The following is a 20,353-nucleotide window of genomic DNA, read 5'->3' on the forward strand; positions in this document are numbered from 1 at the left end:
GAAAGAGGAAAGTTGTTCTGATGTCCCTACTTATGATCTGGGACCTAAAGCAGCTGCTATCTAAAATGGGTGGGCAGAGGGGAGATGGGGATCTGTTGGCAGATCTCAAGAGTGATTTGCAGTAGACTGGCAAGGGTTTATGACTCTAAATTGTTAAACCCTGGCAATAACAAAAAGGCTATTGAAATGAAAAAAAAGGTTGGCTTGTCCGGGAGTGGACTTTTTTTGTGAAAGGACTGTGAACTCAGTTCAATTCTCATACTAAAAACAAATTTTTATGCTCAGAATACATTTGGAGGCATCCTGCTCTTTAATTCTGACTGTATGTTGTTTGCCCTCAGTAGTGGTTGATTAGTGGCCTCCTCTCTATTCTTGGCTTCCTCACTTCTGTTTCTCTCCTTCATCCTTCCCCTACCCTAGCACTCTACGTAACAGTTCCTTGAGATTGTGGGCCACTTCACATATTACATTTTTAGCTGCATGCTTAAAGCTGATTAGATATACAGCTAAAATATGCATGCAAAAACGTGTTTGTATACATGTGCATCATATAGGCACACTCATCAAGGAGTAGTGATTGGCTACACTTGCTCGTTGAGCTTTCTGATTTTGATACTTGTAACAAGCTTTTTGTTGGCATACCAGTCTGAAGGTCAAAAGGGATAGAGGCAGAGTAAGACTTTGCTATTGTAGCAAGGGTTAGGGAGCTTCCAGAAGTCAGCTTGCCTAGGGACAATCCTTGCAAACCTGGAAGTACATCGTGGAAGATGAACCTGTTCTCCTGGTGCTTTGGTGAGGCGCTCACACATAAATGGGCATGTAGTCTGGTCACAAGTTGAACATCACTGTGTATACAATAACTAATACCATCAGGTATATAGAAATCAAGGGATGGAATAGCTCCCTTTTCCTGCCCTGTGTTCCTGTTTACAATGGGGGCTATCAGTTGGGAAATTTAAGTTCAAGGCTGAGTGTTACTCAAGCCTTTTTAGCACTATAGCATGGGTGGCCAAACTGTAGTATGGGTGCCAAAAGGACCCCTTCCTCACATAGTGGCTATTTGGGACAAGAATGTCCCCAGAGATCCTGGAAGGTAGCAGCCATGCCTAGGAGGTGGCCATCCTGGTGTATTGCACCAGCCATGCTAAGAATGTGTATGTGAGTAGCCAGTATGCATAAAATTGCTCACATGAGTCTCCCTCTCTCTCTTTCCCTATCAGTTGAGAATGACTCCTCGTTGATAGTTCTCATTCACTCTGAGGCAGAGCCAAATCAAAACTCAGATCATTCTTGAGGGAGAAGGGACTCTTGGTGCTGGTCCTGCCCCTGTCAAGGGTGCAGTGTCTGCCAGCAGGAAGGATTGTACCTCTCCAGGGATTGCTAGATTTCAATCTACCCTGTCACCCTGTAGGGGTTGCATATGCCTGAATCCAGGAAAAGCCAATGGGGATGGATTCCCAATGATGTTGAGAACCTGCACACTACACACCTGACACTAAGGTGCTCAAAACGGCTAAGCATTGATCTGGTGGAACTGAGTGCTCTTCATCTGGAGCTACTAGCCAGCCAAATATCAATAGCAGGTCAGCGTGTCCTTAGAAGAATGTACAGCGCCCCTGCCAATTTCACATGAATAGCAAGGAAGACAAACCATCTTTCCAGTTCTTTGAGGAGGTGCCTACACCCTTAGAACGGTCAGAGTTTCATGTTTGAGCGTCAAGTAACTGTGTGAGAGATGATTATGATATAGATGTAACCTACATTAAACAGAAAAATGTCATGTACATGCAGAAATTGCTGCATCTTGTTATACTGTTGGTTATTTGTAGCTCAGAAAAAATAATCCAGCCAAAGCTCACATTGATTGCAGTGGGTGAGACTGAATCATGCACTTAATTTTCCCATTTAAATAGGTGGGATATTGAAATGCTTAAATTGGAGTGGTTCATGCCTTAATTTATACAGCCACAAGAGCCAGCATGGATTTTTCACATTCCGCATTGTTAAATTGAAAATACCCCCCATGCCATTCTGATGCTTCACATAAGCTCATTTCAAAACAAAATCTTACAAAACTTACAGTGCTGAACTCGGAAATGCTTGCTTAACAAGCCTCTAAATTTTCATGTTGATACACAAAACAGTCAAAGAGAATCGAGAGTTCAAAGTGTAAAAAGAGAGAAAAAAGAGAGCCCTTTTGGACTTTTTTCTGTCAGAGTTATCATTTCTTCAGATTCATTAAAAATCAGCCATGTTCACTGAGTACCTGTAATCCTGTTACTGACCTTGCCCCATACTCTGACCTTCATCTTCTGCAGTTTAAAAGTTAAAAAAATGTCTGGCTAAATTTTAATTAATTTAAGAAATTTTACATTGAACTCAATAATAAGCCCGGGCATGCTCAGTAAGAATCAACTGACGGTGTTCTAAAAGCCAAACTCACAGCTGCTTGACTTGGCTAATCAGGGGGCCACACCCACATCAGACCTTTATTTCACTTTAGACAGTTATGGTTTCCCCCCCAAAATCCTGGGAAGTGTAGTTTGTGAAGGGTGCTGGGAGGAGACTCCTGTTCCCCTGAGTGAGTTCCAGTGGCCAGAGTGGTTTAACAGTCAGCTGTTCTGATTGAAGCTCTGTGTGTCGGAACAGGGCATCTCCTAGCAATTCTCAGCACCCTTCACTAGCTACACCTCCCAGGATCCTTTGGGAGAAGCCATGACTGCCTAAAGTGAAATAAAGGTCTGGCGAGGATGTGGTCAGGGACAGCTTTGGTTTAAATTTGGGTGGGAGGCTACATGTGCCTGCTGTAGAATAAAAAGGTGAGGGAAATGCTGAAAAAGAATGATACTGTTCACAAAGTTTTCCTTTTGGAAAGGAAAGGGGGTTCCCCACTACCCAGTGCCCACCCACCCAATCTCCTCCCCTCCCCCTCTCCCCCTCACAGGTCAGTTTCACCTATCGTATACATGATTGCACAGGAGTAAATCCCATTGACCTCAATAAGCATTGAAATGATCAAACCTGCCCTCCTCCTCCTCCTTTCTCCCATCACCTCCCTTTTGCCCCTTCCTTCACCCCTCTCCCTTCCACCCCCCTCCTTCCACTCCCCTCTCCCTACCCTTTCTCCTTCCCTCTCATCTCCCCTCCCCCTCCTCTTCCCCCATGGTCAGTTTTACCAATCCTAACCATGATTGCATGGAAGTAAATCCCATTGAACTCAATAAGCATGCAAATTATCAGATCTGCCTTTCCCCTCCTTCCCCTCTCCTCTCCCTTCCTCCTCCCCTCCCTTCTTCTTTCTCTTCCCTACCCACTCCAGCCCTCCCTCCCTCCATCCCCCGTCAGTTTTACCTATCCTAAGCATGATTGCATGGGAGTAAATCCCAGTGAACTCAATAAACATGCAAATGATCAAACCTGCCCTCCCGTCCCTCTCTTGCCTTCTCCAATCCCCCTCCTCCCCTCTGCGTTTCCTTTCCTCCCTCCTCCTCCTTCCCTCCCCATCCCCTGTGGTCATTTTCACCTATCCTAAGCATGATTGCAGGGGAGTAAATCCCACTGAACTCAATAAGCTTGCAAATGATGAATCTATTCTCAGCAAACTTGCACAGGATTCCATTTCTTACCTCCTTGATTAAAAAGCAGAGAAATTAACTAATAGGCAAAACCCATGCAGTTTAAGAACTACCTATAGCCCACAGATATTTCTATCAAACTTTAAAAAGCAGGGAAATTGGGCAGCTATAGTGAATGCACCAGGGGAGCAGGAGACCTGACCTCCTCTCTGAGATATTGTACTACCCTACAAACTGCAAACACAATTTGGGTTGGTCTTTCACAGTCCAATCCACTTCCTGTGTAGCTTGGAAGAACTTGGTAACATGTGCCTCTGAGCATATGGTGAGTGGTGGCAACACCTGCAATCAGCCCAGATAATAGAAAGAAGACATGTGCTGTGCTGATCTTGTTTTAGCAGGGAGGAAGCAACATTATTAAGACAGTTGATATAGTTCAGATGGTCACTTTGAATATGTCTGATTTCCTTTGCAATTTTAGTGACGTTTCCTACAGGAAATAATTTTCTTTTGTTTCTATTTCTGTGAATATGTGAAGTGCAGCAACTCTTTGCAAAATTTATACTAAAAAAACTCCAAACATAATTGTGGAATAATGGCACTGACTTCTGCAGAATAGTCTCCAGTGGACCTCAGGAGTGTCTCAATTTGCACAAGATAAAACAGTGGGAGGTGAAATATATTCTAGCAAATTTCTAGGTGTGCTGTATGGTTTTAATTGACAATGCCCACCTTTCCTTAAATGAAGTGGCTTAAACATAGCAGGCTGAAAACATGCATCTTGGGAAGGCCAAGTTTGGTTTTTTCCAACAGCTAGAGTCATTGCTTAAGTAGCAACACATTGTAATCAGTCTGATTTTACATCAAACTGCAGTTTCAGATTCAACTGTTAATGCACACAAAATAGAAATAGAACATAACCTCCAATATAAAACACAAATGGCTGTCTTCACCAGCACATGACAATGACCAATAAAAAGGCTTTGAAATTAATAAAAATACATTTGACACAGATTTCTGGGATGAATAAGGAGGGGGGGAATTTTCTGGTTTAGATTCTCTGTAGAAACATTAGTAACACAGGAAAGCAAAGTAAGAAGAACACCAACAAACATACAAAAATATAATTCTCCATCTTTGGAGATGGCAGGTGTTGCCACCACTCACCATATGCTCAGAGGCACATGTTACCAAATTCTTCCAAGCTACACAGCAAGTGGATTGGACTGTGAAAGACCAACCCAAATTGTGTTTGCATTTTGACAAATTTGTAGGGCAATACAATATCTCGGAGAGTAGGTCAGGTCTCCTGCTCCCCCTGGTGCATTCACTATAGCTGCCCAATTTCCCTGCTTTTTAAAGTTTGATAGAAATATCTGTGGGCTATAGGTACGTTCTTAAACCGCAAGGTTTTTTTGCCTATTAGTGAATTTTAGTCTTGGATTGTAAGACTGTCTTTATTCAAATGTGGCATAATTTTGGAAAGCCTATATATTTGATAGCTACACAGATGTTCTGCAGTGATTTTCTAATTACCACACTTATTATGGGACCAGGTTTTCCCTTCCTTTACTAATAGCATTTGAAGGAGAACTTCTGTTATATTCAGTACTTCTAAGCAGGAAGGATATGAGTACAGCATGGAAGAATCCCTTTCCGTGGATTAGGAGGAATACTTGATGCAGGCCCTGGCAATCTGAACTAAGCACAAGTTCTAATGCCATTACCTAATCAAATAACTTTTGTGTTTCTCAGTTTAGTAAGAGTTTAACCCTTTTATAGTAAGTCTTCTTACCCACTAGTCCTTCCTTCCTCAGTTTGGCAGTACCCAGCTGTCCCCTTTCACCCTGCTCTTCCAGAACCTTGGAAGCATCATCTGACACATCCTCTCTGAAGCTTATAGATGAAGAAAGTGTTTAAGATTATTTCACTGACAGGCTGCTAATGTTCTTTTTCCACCCACGCTCATTCTAGGGTTGGAGGCAGCTCAGCAGGATGATGGGTTTAAAACATTAGCCCTGTTGCACAGACTTGGGAAGGGGTGTGTGTGTGTGCACCTTCTCCAGGAAGATCTGAGGGGGCTTCTAAGTGCTTTTGGCTGAAAATGTTTAGAAGTCTCCTGGTGAGCAGAAGCCTGAAAATTCACCTGGTTTGTGATTGGCAGGAGGCTTCTAATCATGTTCAGGTGAACAAAAGCCCCGTAAGGTCAGGGTAGAATGCCCACGCTCAGGGACCTCTGGGGTAGAGTCAGCATGTGTGCCCGCCCCCAGTTGAGCCCTCACATACGCTTTTTGAATGCCTGAAGAGGGCTAATATCTGAGAGGATATATGACTTTCTGTTCAGATCTGGATTACAGATCCAACAGAGTCCTATAGAACTCTTTAGCTACTTTAAAAAAAAATACACTGGCTAAAGAGAAATAAACCTCTGAGGAAACACTGAATCAGTCATGCGGGTATAATATTTTTAAATGTAAATTCCTTTTTATTCAAATCATGCTGAATTCAAGCTGGTACACATCGTACCCTTTATATAGAAAGGAAGAAAACAACATTTTGGAATTCTTGTTTACTGAAGCAGCAACAAAATGAAATCATGTGGTCTTTCACAGGCTAATAATATAGTTGCCTCAGCTTGCCAGAATTGTAAAAAGGTTTCTGTTTTCCTTTGTCTTGACAAAAGGCCAATAAATCTAGACAAGTTTTCTTAAAAAATAAATAAAAAGGCAATTCAAGTATACACAGTCCCGTAAATATTTTATAAAAATTTGCCTGCAAGTTTAGACATAAACCTAAACTTGTCTTGAAGCCTATTGTTGTTGGATCTGTCCCTGAATTAGGGCCAGTCTACACATTATGATCACTATGCAGAGTCTGCTTGTACTAGTCTCCATGCATGACAGTGACATGCAGAAAGGCTCAACATGTAGTATTGGGAAACACTCATTTCCTCAGCACTGGTTAACAGAAGCTTAATCACATTGGTAGTTTCCATGCCAGTGCTCAGGGGCTATTGCTAGTGTGGAGATGCTCAATGTCATGAAGAAACGGGGACATATTTACAGATGCAGAGGCAAAAGGAAGCTCAATAGTGTTCATGTGAACCAGCCTCAGCACCGGTATCTCAGAAGTTCTCTGCAACCATGCATTATTAATGGGCCACCAGATACACCCCCCTTCCCGCCATGACCTTTAAGACTATTAGCTCTAGAAGGAAATGCTTTCTACAAATGTGTTAAGTGATATACATATTTCAACAAAGGACTGCCTGGAGATTGGAAGCCCTTGTGAGGGTGGGGGGAGGATAAATAAATTCCCCCTCCCTGCTCTGAAAAGGAAGCTGAAAAAGTACAAGGAGAAGTGGTGGGTCCTGTGATGTTCTGCAGCTGTGGAGAAAGGATGTTGGGAACCTCATGTCAACTGCATGTGGTTCTTGATCATATACCTTTTTTGTGTGTAATGGATCTGTGGGCTAATTTACAGAGATAATGGTAAGAAAATTCTTCTGGGTGGTATTTAGTGTTAGTCTTACTGGGAGTAGACCCATTGAAGTTAATGGACATGACTAATTTAGGTTCATTAATTTCATTGGGCCTTCTCCGAGTAGGACTTAGTTGAATACAACCCCATATCTTTATGTATTATGTAGATGCGTGTGCACGCACACACACACGGCCAATAAGATATAACTAGAGATTTCTGTCCTTATTCAACCAGTGTGTTGTTTGTGCAATAGCATTTATAAAAATGTGTATGTGCTTGTGTGTGTCGGGGGTGTGTGTCACCTCATTAAAAAAAATTAAAATGATAATCCCAATATATCCCCAAATACAAATTCACCCTGAGGCATAGGAACTTCGGTCTCTTTACTATGTTGTACGTATGACACAACACCAACTGAGGAAAAGCAAGCCCTTAAAGCATCCCTAGAACATGTAAGAACTTGATCTTGCTTGTTTTTACATAGAAATAGATCAGATTGTCCAATCATGTAGATTAGTCTTTTCACTTTATCTCTCTTTTATTTTAACCTGTTATGCCCGCCCATTCCCTCTCTTCCATCTATCATAAACCTTTTCCCTTTTCTCAAAAGTGTTCCTGTCAACTAGATAAGACATCTCACTGGTCCCTTGGCTAGTGCTAGTACATAAATCTCTATCTAGGCCCTACAGGCAGACAACACTGTTTACTTCCTTTTTTTTGTCAACCTCAGCTCCTTCATTTGAGATTGCTGGCTATGTGCCATCCCCTCCCTTCTTGACCTCAGTTTCTGATAATTGAAGCCTCTGATCTCTAAAAAGAAAATAGAGGCACCTTTTGTGCTTTGTGGACAAGGAGGGGCCATGCAATTGTAGCAAATGTATTATTTCAGTGTGGTTTATGGCAGATCACAAGAGTTTGTGAAGGGTTCTCATTTTGCTTCTGTCAGTAGTCGATTAGGTGGGCTAGGGCAGCCTTCTCGACCTAGAATCTCTCGACGTTCTTGGACTACAACTCCCATCAGCCCCACCCAGCCTAAGTGTTGTAGTCAAATAACATCTGGGAACCCAAGGCTGAAGAAGGCTGGTTTAGGGCAACCATCTGTATATTTGGGTGGTATACACTGCAACATAAAACACCTTTTAAAGCAGTACAAAACAATCATGAAAAAGACTGGCTACTCAATTAAAAATTTAAACAACTGCATAGGCCTATAGGCATAAAAAGTCTTTATGAGACTCCTGAAAGTAAAAAGTGAGGATGTCTGCCGAATCTCTGCTAGAAGAGTGTTCCACAGCATGGTACTGGTGGCACTAAATGCCCAACCACTAGTTGAGGCCAATCGAGCCTCTGTAATACAGGGGACAACTAACAGCACTCCTCTGGATTACTTCAGTGATCAGAGTGGTGTATAAGGGCTCAGGTAGTCTTGAAGGCATCTGGGAGCCAAATTGTTTAGGGCTTTCTATATCAACACATGAGCCTTGAACTTGTCCCAGTAGCTTATGGGCAACCAGTGTAGATGTTTTCATAGAGGTGTCACATGCTGTTGGCCGTCTGCCTCTATCAGCACTGCATTCTGCACCAGCTGGAGCTTCTGGACCAGGCTCAAGGTCAATCCCACATAGAGCGCATTTCAGTAACCCAGTTTAGAGGTTTCCAATGCATTATTTCTCAACTATAGTTGCCCTGTGTACAATATGAGCATATTACTGATCTACCTTACAAGGTTGTTGTAAAGACTGCCAATGGATGCAGAACGCTCAGATATATATGTCAGACAGGCAGTGCTGCATATTTGTTGTGCCTCAGAATCCAGTAAAATAGGATTTTGTTATTCATTTAACTTTTAAGCCATGACTTGGAAGTAAAACCATGTTAATTTGCCACGTGCTGCTTTTTTGTTAGTGTTATGTTAACTCTGGTGACATAAGGCTCCCACAACTTAACATGGGACCACTATTGGGGAGATACTATTAAAAAATGGCTAGTTTTGCAAAATATTAGATATACAAATGATCAATACATAAATTAAACACCTTTAAACCTGTCCTTTGTGAAGCCAGTGAAGTTCTTGTTAGCACTGGAGTTGAATGCAGGCAAGAAGGTGAACTGTAGCAAAAATTCTGTTGAAGGAACACACTTTACCCTGGGATACAATCACACTGAGACTCTGGCTTTAAGAAAACAACCAACTGTAAGGAAATTCATGTTGATAGGAAATATCCCTAGTTCTGACTAACTAAAGAGGAGATGCAACAAGGCATGCTTGCTCCTGCATTTCAAGAGAAAAGAGATCCAAACAGGTCTCCTCTCCAAGGGAGGAGTGGAAGAAGAGGGAGAGGAAGTAGGAAGTGAGGTCAGTAACCCTAAGAGTATCAGTCTAGCACTGGAAGGTAGATCACATTAAAAGGGAAAGGACAGTCTAGGAGTATGAAAGTTCTTTTTTCTGTCTACTTTTTCTTTTGCAAACACATCAGCTTTCATTGCAAGCTGAGTTGTACCCTAACACTTCCAACAGCTCTATCATGTAGGCTGTTTCAGGGACCGCTTGAAACTTTATATCCCAGCTTAGTCACTGAGATCATCTGTAGGAGCATCACCAGTTGTCCCCCAAGTTGAGGAAGCCCACTTGACATCAACAAGGGAGCCAGCCTTCAGTGTCATTGGCCCACTCCTGTGGAATGCTCTTCCAATAGAGACGCAGTGTGAACCTTCTGTATTAACTTTCAGACATTTGCTGAAAACTTTTCTTTGCCTCCAGGTTTATGCAGACAATTAGAAAAGCATTTTCTGTAATAGTGAGCTGGTGATTTGTTTTAATTATTGTGTGTTTTTATTGTATTATAATTGCTGTAAACGGCTTTGATACTTTTAATGAAACTGGTATACAAGTATTTTTATAAGCAAGCAAGCTTTTTCCTGGAGGCATTTCCTTTCACTTTATATCCTGATTCTTAAGATAGAGCTACACTACCTCCAGCTCATCTGATTATAGGCAACGGAGAAAGCATTGGGAGACTATGCATAAAATAGGCAGGGAGGCCTAGAAAATAAAATCATGCAGCAACACAAGACTAAATGTGCTGGGTGGGACTGCTATCTTCATGAAGAATCTACTTACCGATCATGATGCACTCTGATATGGTGAGTTCATGCTGTTATAAATAACCCTGCTGTACCCATTGCTTGTGGGTTGATCACGGGAGAGATTTCTAGCAGGGTTTCACACAAACAACAAAATGGGTTGGGTCCTATCAGATAAGTGGACAGTCCACCCAGCTTCCAGTCAACTCCACCTCCGTTAACCTCCTGGTTAGGCGTTCAGTTGGGAGATCCACAACATGCAAAAAAATGAATCACCCTGATCTAGGAGAGTTAAAAACTGCAGTCAGTAACTGCATGCCTACACTTGTTGGAATTCATATTTATGATCTACATTTTGCATCTCAGAATCATTTATCAGTTCAAGTTCTCTCTCTCTCTCTCTCTCTCTGTGTGTGTGTGTGTGTGTGTTAATGTTGCCTAGAGACTCTTTAACCATCTTACCACATAGTTATCTGAAAGTAGTGTGAAGTCTTGGATATTTTCCAGGAAAGAATAAAAAGAAATGTACTCCTCTTGTTTCAGCCAGCTCTTACTTTAATAAGAGCCTTTCGAAAGGCCCTGTTTGGATAGGATCAGACTTGTATATGTGGCAGTGTATGTGGTGCATAATCAAAGCTACAGTTTTTTGTTTGTGGGATTTAAGATCTGTTAATAACCATACATTGCCTGATGCTTTTTGAAAGGGGGTGGGTAGGGAGAGGGAAAAGGTTATGCTGCAGAGACCAGTTAAAGCAATTAGAGTTACAATATATTTTTTAAAAAATCAAGATGGAATGAAGCCATTTAAGAGTATTTTAAAATACTCCCTTCTGTTATTGGAAGGCAATTCAGAACCAGATTATATAAGATAATTTGGGAAGATCAACTAATTAAGGTATCTCCCTCTATTAATTTTCTTGTTTCACTGATTAGGAAGTAGACAGGTTCACAATATGTATTTGTGTGTTCATTTGTTGAACCGTATTTTGGTTTCAAAAGAACCCTAAAGGCTGCTTTCCAGTTGCATAAACAACAAAGTCATGCTATTGAATAAAAGAGATACCACTAGTCCAGATATGTATTAAAGATCACAGTGGGATCACAATGACATTCAATTACAAACTTGAATCAGATTAAAAAATTTAGCCAAGTGGGAGAGGCTGCCTGTTGCTTGATTGGACTGGGAGTTCTACAGTGAAGGTGCTGCTGCTTAAAAGCCTGGCTCCTTGCTAACATCACTTAGCCAGGTCATCTGAAGCAGAGTCCTGGTTGAGAGAGAGAACTCATATGGGAGGAGGCATTCTTTTGAATAAATGTTGACCTTCTGCTTGAGAAGTTTTAACTTAAATCTTGTTGCTTTTTAATTCCAGGACAATTTCCATTGATATCTGATAGATAGGTCATAGGGCCGACGCTCAGGGCAGACCCTCGACTTGGTTTTTGCTCCAGATGGAGGAAGGGGTGGTCTGGAAATAGGGTGTGTGGATGTCACCCCATTGTTATGGTCAAAGCACTTCCTGGTGAAGTTTACACTTATGGGTCTGATCCTCCCCTGCATGAGTGATGGATAGATTAAGATGGTCTGCCCCCGGAGACTAATGGAATGCACTGGATTCCTGAATGCCCTCGGGGAGTTCCCAGTAGATAGAGCAGGTGACCTTGTTGAAGCCCTTGTCACACTGTGGAACAGTGAGGTGTGTCGGGCTCTTGACACAGTTGCTCCCGTCTGGGTTCAGGCCTGGTTATGGGACTGAATCAGCCTTGCTTGCCCTGATGGATGACCTTTATCAGGAGAAGGATGAGGGGAGTGCAACCCTGTTATTCTCACTTGATCCCTCGGCGGCTTTTGATACCATTGACCATGGTATCCTTCTGGGCCAACTTGGTGAGATGGGTATTGGAGGCACGGTTTTACAGTGGTTCCGATCCTATCTCAAAGGTTGTTTTCAGAGAATAGCATTGGGTGATTGTCTTTCGGCCCCCTAACAGTTGTGCTGTGGAGTGCCGCATGGTACCATCTTGTCCCCATGCTGTTTAACTTCTATATGAAGCCCTTGGGAGTGGTCATTAGGAGGGCAAGGTGTCAGCATTGCACTGACAATACCCAGCTCTATTTTCTGCAATATCTGAATTGAGAGAGGCCTTGCAAGCCCTGGACTGCTGCCTGGACTTGGTGGTGGGCTGGATGAGGGCCAATAAACTGTCTGAATCCTAGCAAGATGGAGGCTCTGTGGGTTGGTGGTTCCTGAGTTCAGATAATTGGTCAATTGCCTGCTTTGGATGGGGTCATACTCCCTCTGAAAGAGCAGGTCCATAGTCTGGGGGTGCTTCTGGATCCATCTTTGTCGCTAGAGGCCCAGGAGACCTCAATGGCTAGGAGTGCCTTTTACCAGCTTCGGGACAGCTGTGGCCATTTCTGGACCGGGATAGCCTGACCACTGTTGTCCATGCACTGGTAACCTCCAGGCTGGATTACTGTAATGCACTCTATGTGGGGCTACCCTTGAGGTTGGTCCGGAAGCTGCAGCTGGTGCAAACTGCAGCGGTGAGACTGCTCACTGGGGCAGGCTATTGCCAACATGTCACCCCGCTGCTGAAAGAATAGCACTGGCTGCTATTAGCTACCAGGCTAAGTTCAAGGTTCTAGTTTTGGTGTACAAAGCCCTATGCAGCTTGGGACCAGGATACCTGAAAGACCGTCTTACTCCTTATATACCCAATTGATCAGCACGCTCTGCAGGTGAGGGCCTCCTGCAGATGCCATCTTATCAGGAGGTCCTCCGTTCTGCACAACATAGAAAATGGTCCTTTAATGTAGTGGCACCTACCCTTTGGTATTCCCTCCCTTTAAATATTAGACAGGCGCCATCTCCGTTATCTTTTCGGCGCCTACTGAAGACCTTCCTCTTCCAACAAGCCTTTTAAGCCTTATCCCAGTCTGCATCTGTGTTGGAATTGCTTTTTAATTTTTTAAACCTTTTTTTGTTTAAAAAAGTATGTTTTTACTGTCAAAGACTGCCCCCCTGGGGTCCCTTGACCTCAGCACCCCAAGGGGGTTCTTTGCTTCTGAGAACAGTCCCAACTCCTTTGGGTCTCTGCTTCCCAGGTGAACTCTCCCTTCTTCAGAATTAGTTTCACGGTAGAACTGCCACCACCCCTCTTTCTTAGCACCTTTTTCTGAGAAAGAGGACCTCAGAGAACTGAGTTCCTAGGGCTTTAACCCACACTAATCAACAGTAATCAGTAGCATCCAGGGATCAAAGACTGAATTTAGAATTCAAGCAATACACATCAGTTATAAAAGGGTAGTTTATTTAAAAGAAAAGAAAAAGTATATATAAAAAGAGAGCAGCATTTGGTTCCTTAAAGTTAATTGCCCCCAGTCAGGCTACACGAGATATATTAGAATAACAAAGGGGAGAGGTTCAATACAGACAAAAGAACATAACAAAAGCTTTCTAGCCTAAGATTTCCTACTCACTGTACAGTAGCCTGGTTCCCAATGGCTTTCACTGGAATTCTTAGACAAGTCACGGAAGATGTTAATAGGGAACAACCACTGAAGGATCATCCTTCATTTTTACAGAGTTTAGTGGTCAACAGGTAGGGGGGCCAATTAGCCATCCTGGGTGCCCCTTCTGTAATCACCTCCTTTGAAGATAAGGGGGGCTAGACATCCTAAGTGCCCCTTCGGTGATCCCCTCCTTTGAAGATAAAGGGGCTAGACAGTTCCACCCAGGGGTCCTGATGTGCAATGCCCCCTTTTCCTGACTTTTGATCTCAGGAACCAAATAAGAGATAACAGATAAGGTTCAGCTGCATCTTCTTGACTTTTGCAAATCGCCTGTCTGGCACTGAGCCACGGATCTTTCTCAACAGGGTGTCCCAGGGACCCACAAGGCTCCCAGAATTTTCTCTGGTTGAACCATTTTAGCTTGATCAAAGTTAGCTATTCTTGACATTTGCAGCTTTTAAAAATGTTTTTAAAGATGTTTTGTGTTAGTATGTTTTTAATGGTTGCTTTGTTGTAATGTATTTTAAAGTCTGTTTTTATGATGTGTTAAAGTGCTTTTAGTGCTTTAGTTTGCCGCCCTGGGCTCTTACTGGGAGAAAGGGTGGAATATATATCTAATAATAATAATAATAATAGATGGATAGATACCATGCCTTGCAAAAGCAATCAAATCCCTGACGAATGCTCTCATATCACTGAATTACAAGTGGTACATTGTAATTTTGTTCTGTATGATATTTTATTTTGAAACACTGAAACTCAAAATCAATTGTAAGGTGACATTGGTTCTATGTTGGGAAATGTTTGTAAGAAACATAAAAAACTGAAACATGTAGCCTTCATAAGTATTCAACCCCTGTGCTGTGGAAACTCCCTGTTTACACAGATGAAGGAAATTGCCCTGTCGAGGACACAGCTACCTTACCATTGGCCTCCACCTGTGAACCATTAAAGTTGCTGTCACATTGTCAGGATAAAACCCCCACTGTTGAAGGATCATTGGTCCAGCTGTGGATCTGAAGGAAAATGAAGACCAAAGAGCATTCTATAGAGAAGTGAGAGATAATGTAATACCAATGCATAGATTAGGAAAAGGGTACAATATAATATCCAAGTGTTTGGATATCCCAGTGAGCACAGTTGGATCAATAATCAGGGGGTGGAAGCTGGATCACTCCACCCAGGCACTGCCAAGAAAAGGCCATCCCTCAAAACTCAGTGTTTGAACAAGGAGGAGACTTGTGAGAGAAGCCACAGAGAGGCCAACAATCACTTTGAAGGAGCTACAGTGGCTGGGAGTGGAGTAATGGTGCACCAGTCAACCATATCAAGAGCTCTGCATAAGACTGGCCTATATGGGAGGGTGGCAAGAAAGAAGACGTTACTCAAAAATTACCATCTGAAAGCATGTCTGGAGTTTGCCAGAAATCATGAGAGTGCTTCCGCTGCAATGTGGGAAAAGGTGTTGTGGTCAGATGACACCAAGATAGCGCAAAGTGCTATGTGTGGCTCAAACCTAACACTGTACATGCCTCAAGACATACTATCCCTACAGTGAAGTATGGTGGTGGCAGCATCATGCTGTGGGGATGCTTCTCATTAGCAGGGACTGGGCATCTTGTTAAAAGTGAGGGATGGATGGATGGAACAAAGTACAGGGAAATACTGCAAGAGAACCTGCTTCAGTCCACTAAAAAACTTAGGAGGAAATTCACTTTTCAGCAGGACAATGATCCCAAGCACGAGGCCAAAGCAATATTGGAGTGGCTCAAGAACAAAAGGTGAATGTCCTACAGTGATCCAGTCAAAGTCCTGATCTCAATCCCATTGAGATTCTGTGGTGCTCTTTGAAAATTGCAGTCCACAAGTGATGTCCAACCAACCTGAATGACCTGGAGTGAATCTGCCAAGAAGAGTGAACCAAAATCCCTCCGACACTTTGTGCAAAGCTGATACATACATACCCCCAAAGACTTAAAGCTGTTATTGCAGCAAAAGGTGGCTCTATCAAATATTAATGTATGGGGGTTGAATACTTATACAACCAACATGTCTCAGTTTTGTATGTTTCTTACAAACATTACCCAACATAAACCAATGTCACATTACAATAATTGATTTTCAGTTTCAGTGTTTCAAAATAAAATATCATACAGAACGAAATTACAATGTACCATTTGTAATTCAGTAATATGAGAGCATTGGTCAGGGGTTTGATTACTTTTGCAAGGCCCTGTAGATAGCTAGCTAGCTAGCTAGATGATTTGTTACTTTCAAGCATTGATTCCATTCACCCTCTTCTGACAATGCTGAGAATCCTGAACATCATTGCTCAGAAGTGTGAGTTCACGTGAAGATCTCTAGATTTTGACTGATGAAAATCAAATCTTAGGATTGATTTGTTTTGTTTTTCTCATTAGATATATCTCAAAGTTGTGGTTATAATATCCATGAACAGTAACATACAGAGAGGCAAACAAAACCTGCTGTAGGCTGACCACAATTATGATCTCACTATGCTGGCAGCCTTTTCGCCAATATTTCATAATGTTGTAACAATCCTGTGCACTCCCAGCAGCGAAGTAAAAAGCAAAATAATGCTTGTAGAAACAAGAGATAACATAGGACACAGCCAGCCACTCCCACAAGTATCCCTAGCAACTCTGCTGCCACCACCCAAACATGGTGTTGCATATCAATTATGCCCCCATAGTATCCATGCAAGACAGTCACCAGTCAATTGTGGTGAGGGTTACAACATCATGATGCTGTCACAAATCCCAGTCCATGGAGGCAGCATAATGTGGCTCCATGCTGTGCATCTTTATATGTGATCTATGTAACCATTGCTTCTGGGATGTATATACAGTAATACCTCAGTTAAGGAACCCTCCAGGAACCAAGCTCCTTTTGATTTTTAAAGGTGAAACTGACAAGCTTTGCATTGTTGTGTGTGGATAAACTTTCAAGCCTGTACCTTTGCTTTAAGGTGAAACTGACTAGCCAGTGTCTTTGCTTTGCTATCAATAAACTGATGTCTGTGCCTGTGCTGTGCTAGGATGAAACTGACTAGCTCGTGTGTTTGCTTTGCATTAAAGAGATCTCTTGCTTTCTCCCAGGGCTGGGGAAGGAAGGATCCAAAAGGATTCAGATTAGGAAAAGGAGAGGGAGGGGGACGGTGCCGGGTAGGCACTCTTTAAAGCTGCTCCCACCATCTATGAGTGGATGTAGGAACCTATCCCTATTCTTTTCATGTTAATCCTGCTTCTAGTACCAAACTTTCTACTAATGAAGTAATGTCCAGGAATGCATCTACTTTGTTAACTGAGGTATTGCTGTACTGTTGCCATGATTGGCTGCTGAGTTAGTTGGAAACGTCTTGTCCATTGTGGTTGTGGTAAGGTGTCCATATGCCCTACTTTACAAAAGGCCGACCTTTATTTCAAGGTGTCCTCTATTTGAAGGGTGATCCATCCAAGTGTGGTATCAAGAACCATAAGAAGGGAGAGCAGGGTTGAAATTGCGTATCAACAGTTAGCAGCTGGACAGCAGACTGTGCAGGCGCAGAGGTCACCTGGCCAGTGTCTTCCCCACTATGGTGACATTTATTGTCTTTCTATTTAAATTATAGTAAGTATTTTAAAATTTGCATGTATGTAAATATGTTGGTCATGCAAATTTTATGCAAATCCATGTCTTATTTTGCCCCCCCCTTTTTTTAGTGATGCATAACTGGCCACCCTAGGTTGTGTAGGCAGAAGGGGAGGTAGAGATGGGTGGGTCAGTGTTTTTACTTGCGTTACTTCGTTTTCTGATGTAATACTACACCATTGTTGAAAAATGGTAAACATAGTAAACGGTAAATCTCTTAGTAAACATAGGCTGTTCAAGTAAATCCTGCTCCTCTCTTGCCATATTGCCAGATTGCAACACTGTGGGTTTTTTTCTCCTTGTGTTTGCAACATCCCACCAGAGTAGGGGTTACATTGGTGGTACATACCAAAGGTGTTACTTGCAGCACCTGGGTGAATTTGCAGCACCAGTACAGCTACCGCTATTCTTTTTGTCAGCATAGCAGAATTTAGGAGTGAACCTAGTGGGCATGTTAAAACTGTTATTGCACTGTCGGATTTTTGCTTTATAATAAAGGAAGCCTTAATATTGGTGAAAGTGTCTATATTTAGATTACTGGTCAGCAATGACTTTTGGGGGGCTTTTTAATTTAGAGGAAAGGTGAGCAACAGGCAACATGATAGAAGTGTATAATGGGAACATTCAAAGAAGCTGAATGCTGGAAGATTCAGGACAGACAAAAGAAAGTACTTCTTCATGCAGGACATAGTTACTATGGGATTCGCTCCCACAGGAGGGAGTGATGGCCACCAGCTTGGATGGCTTTAAGAAAGGATTAGACAAAGTAATGGAGGATAAGGCTATCTGTGGCTACTAGCCAAAATGGCTGTGCTCTGCCTTCACAGGAGTATACTTCCAGATATCAGTTTCTAGAAACTTCAAGGGGAAGAAGAGTGCTAACCTTTTAGTAGAACATATATTACATTAAAAGAAATATCCACTTTTGCAATTAGTGCATGATCCCAAATTGTTCATCATGTGGCAGTGCCCCAATTATGGAATGATCTCCCCAGAGAGGTCCTTCTGATGCCTGCTTTGTTTCATTTTTGGAGGCATTCAAAGGCCTTTCTGTCTTCCCATTCTTTCTAGATCTACTTTTAGTCCTGCTGGTGGCTTTTTAAAGGTTTTTAAGCTCTTGCTGCCTTTTATTTCCTGTGCGTTATAATTGCTTGTGTGTGTTTTATTTAAACAAATAAAATCATGTGTGTATCTTGATCGCAGCACTTCTCTATAGATTCCACACTGATTCTTTTCCAAAAACAACAGATAATATGGCCACCCATCTGACTCCCGACTGGCATTTGGTTGGCCACTGTGAAAACAGAATGCTGAACTAGATGGCCCTTTGGCCTGATCTGGCAGGATTATTCTTAGGTTCTTATGCATTTTTTCCATTTTCTGTCATTTCAGTGTCCACAGAACTTTTATATTCCCTATTAATTATTTTTTTGTTCTCCCTCTCAAGAACAATTTTATATATATATATAAAAGCTGGGAAAGGAAAATAATGCGGACCCAATCCAGACAAAGCTAAGCACTTTTAATTCTATAATACTTACCTGGGAGTAAGTCCCATTGAAATCTGTGGGATTTATTTCTAAGTAGGCATGCATAGGATTGCTGTTCAAGTTCCATTGATTTCAGTTGCAGAGTTAAACATATTCTTAAATCCCATCTACTGAAATAAGTGATACTTTACACTGCTTATTATTGGTTGGATGTTCTGTATATGCCAACAATGGTAGAGTAGTTTGCTTCTTTAGAGAGAACACTTCCTAGGTGGAGTTGGTTTGCCAGAGTAAATGGAATTCTAGCATGTGGAAATTGGGAGCATCTGTTGTATGCATTGGAGCCCTGAAATGAAAATATGGATGAAACAGTGAAAATAAGGAGCATCTGATACTCGAGGAAAGGGGGAAGGGTAGGTACTCGATTATGAAGAGAATATATGTGAAAGTACATATATTTGCTAAATTTATTTAATACAAATTTGCATGGAATAAGGTTGCTAATGTGCTGCCTACCAGCAGCTGGCTTTAAATTTTTTTCAGCACTTGCTACCTTCTGCTTTACAGCATGGGCGGACACCTCTCCATCTTGCAGCTCACAAGGGTCATCTCCATGTTGCCCAGATTTTGCTCAAAGCAGGCTGTGATGTGGATCTTCAGGATGATGTGAGTAGTTGTAACCATTCTTACAGCAAGGAAAGCACTTGCATCTCCACAATAGCAGTCCAAAGAATACTGCAAGAAGTTATCTCCCTTAGAGACTGCATCTGTTTCAGAACAGATGATTGCTTTGTTTACTAAGGGTACTTCCAGACAGCAGCTTAATATTGCATACAGCTTGTTCAGATATCACAAATGGTTAGTTGACACAGATTTTTCACAGAAAAGTAAATTTGGACTAAGTGGGGGGAGGGGTGAAAAACTTGCATGCAGGAGAAGCACCAATCCTACAATACATTTCATTTCATTTATTTCATTTTTAAACCGCCCATAGCGAATAGCTCTCTGGGCGGTGAACAAAACAAGATTAAAATACAATATTACAATAAAATTACAATAAAATCAGCAACAAGTTAAACGAAAAAAAAAATTAAATGAAACACATTGAACATTAAAATGCCTGGGAGTATAGCCAGGTCTTAACCTGGCGCCTAAAAGAAAGTACCGAAGGCGCCAGGCGTATCTCCACAGGTAGGCTGTTCCACAGTTCGGGGGCCACCACAGAAAAGGCCCTAGATCTAATAACAAACCTCCGGGCATCCTGATGAGTTGGTACCCGGAGGAGGGCCTTGGATATTGAACGAAGTGAATGGGTAGGTTCATAGCGGGAGAGGCGTTCCACAAGGTATTGTGGTCCCACACCGTGTAAGGCTTTATAGGTCAAAACCAGCACCTTGAATCTGGCTCGGAAACAAATAGGCAGCCAGTGCAGGCGGGCCAGGACAGGTGTTATATGCGCAGACCAGCGGGTCCTCGTTAACAACCTGGCTGCCGCATTTTGCACTAGCTGAAGTTTCCGAACGGTCTTCAAGGGCAGCCCTACATAGAGCGCATTA

The 20,353-nt window shown here is 42.2% G+C and overlaps 1 protein-coding gene across 4 annotated transcripts in view; it reads left to right on the forward strand.

The window, feature by feature from the left end:
* The window catches only part of ANKRD6 (ankyrin repeat domain 6), a 128,939-nt gene that overhangs the window by 76,859 nt on the left and 31,727 nt on the right, over nt 1-20,353 (forward strand). For 2 of the 4 annotated variants that reach the window (XM_061623322.1, XM_061623321.1), the window contains one exon: nt 19,341-19,463. The exons of 1 other annotated variant lie outside the window; for it this stretch is intronic. In XM_061623322.1, coding sequence (XP_061479306.1) covers nt 19,341-19,463 — 123 coding nt within the window. The remainder of the gene's footprint in view (nt 1-19,340; nt 19,464-20,353) is intronic. One more of the 4 variants, XM_061623323.1, reaches the window with a different exon arrangement.

The sequence above is a fragment of the Rhineura floridana genome, chromosome 4 (genome assembly GCF_030035675.1).
Source record: "Rhineura floridana isolate rRhiFlo1 chromosome 4, rRhiFlo1.hap2, whole genome shotgun sequence".
Lineage (NCBI taxonomy): Eukaryota > Metazoa > Chordata > Lepidosauria > Squamata > Rhineuridae > Rhineura > Rhineura floridana.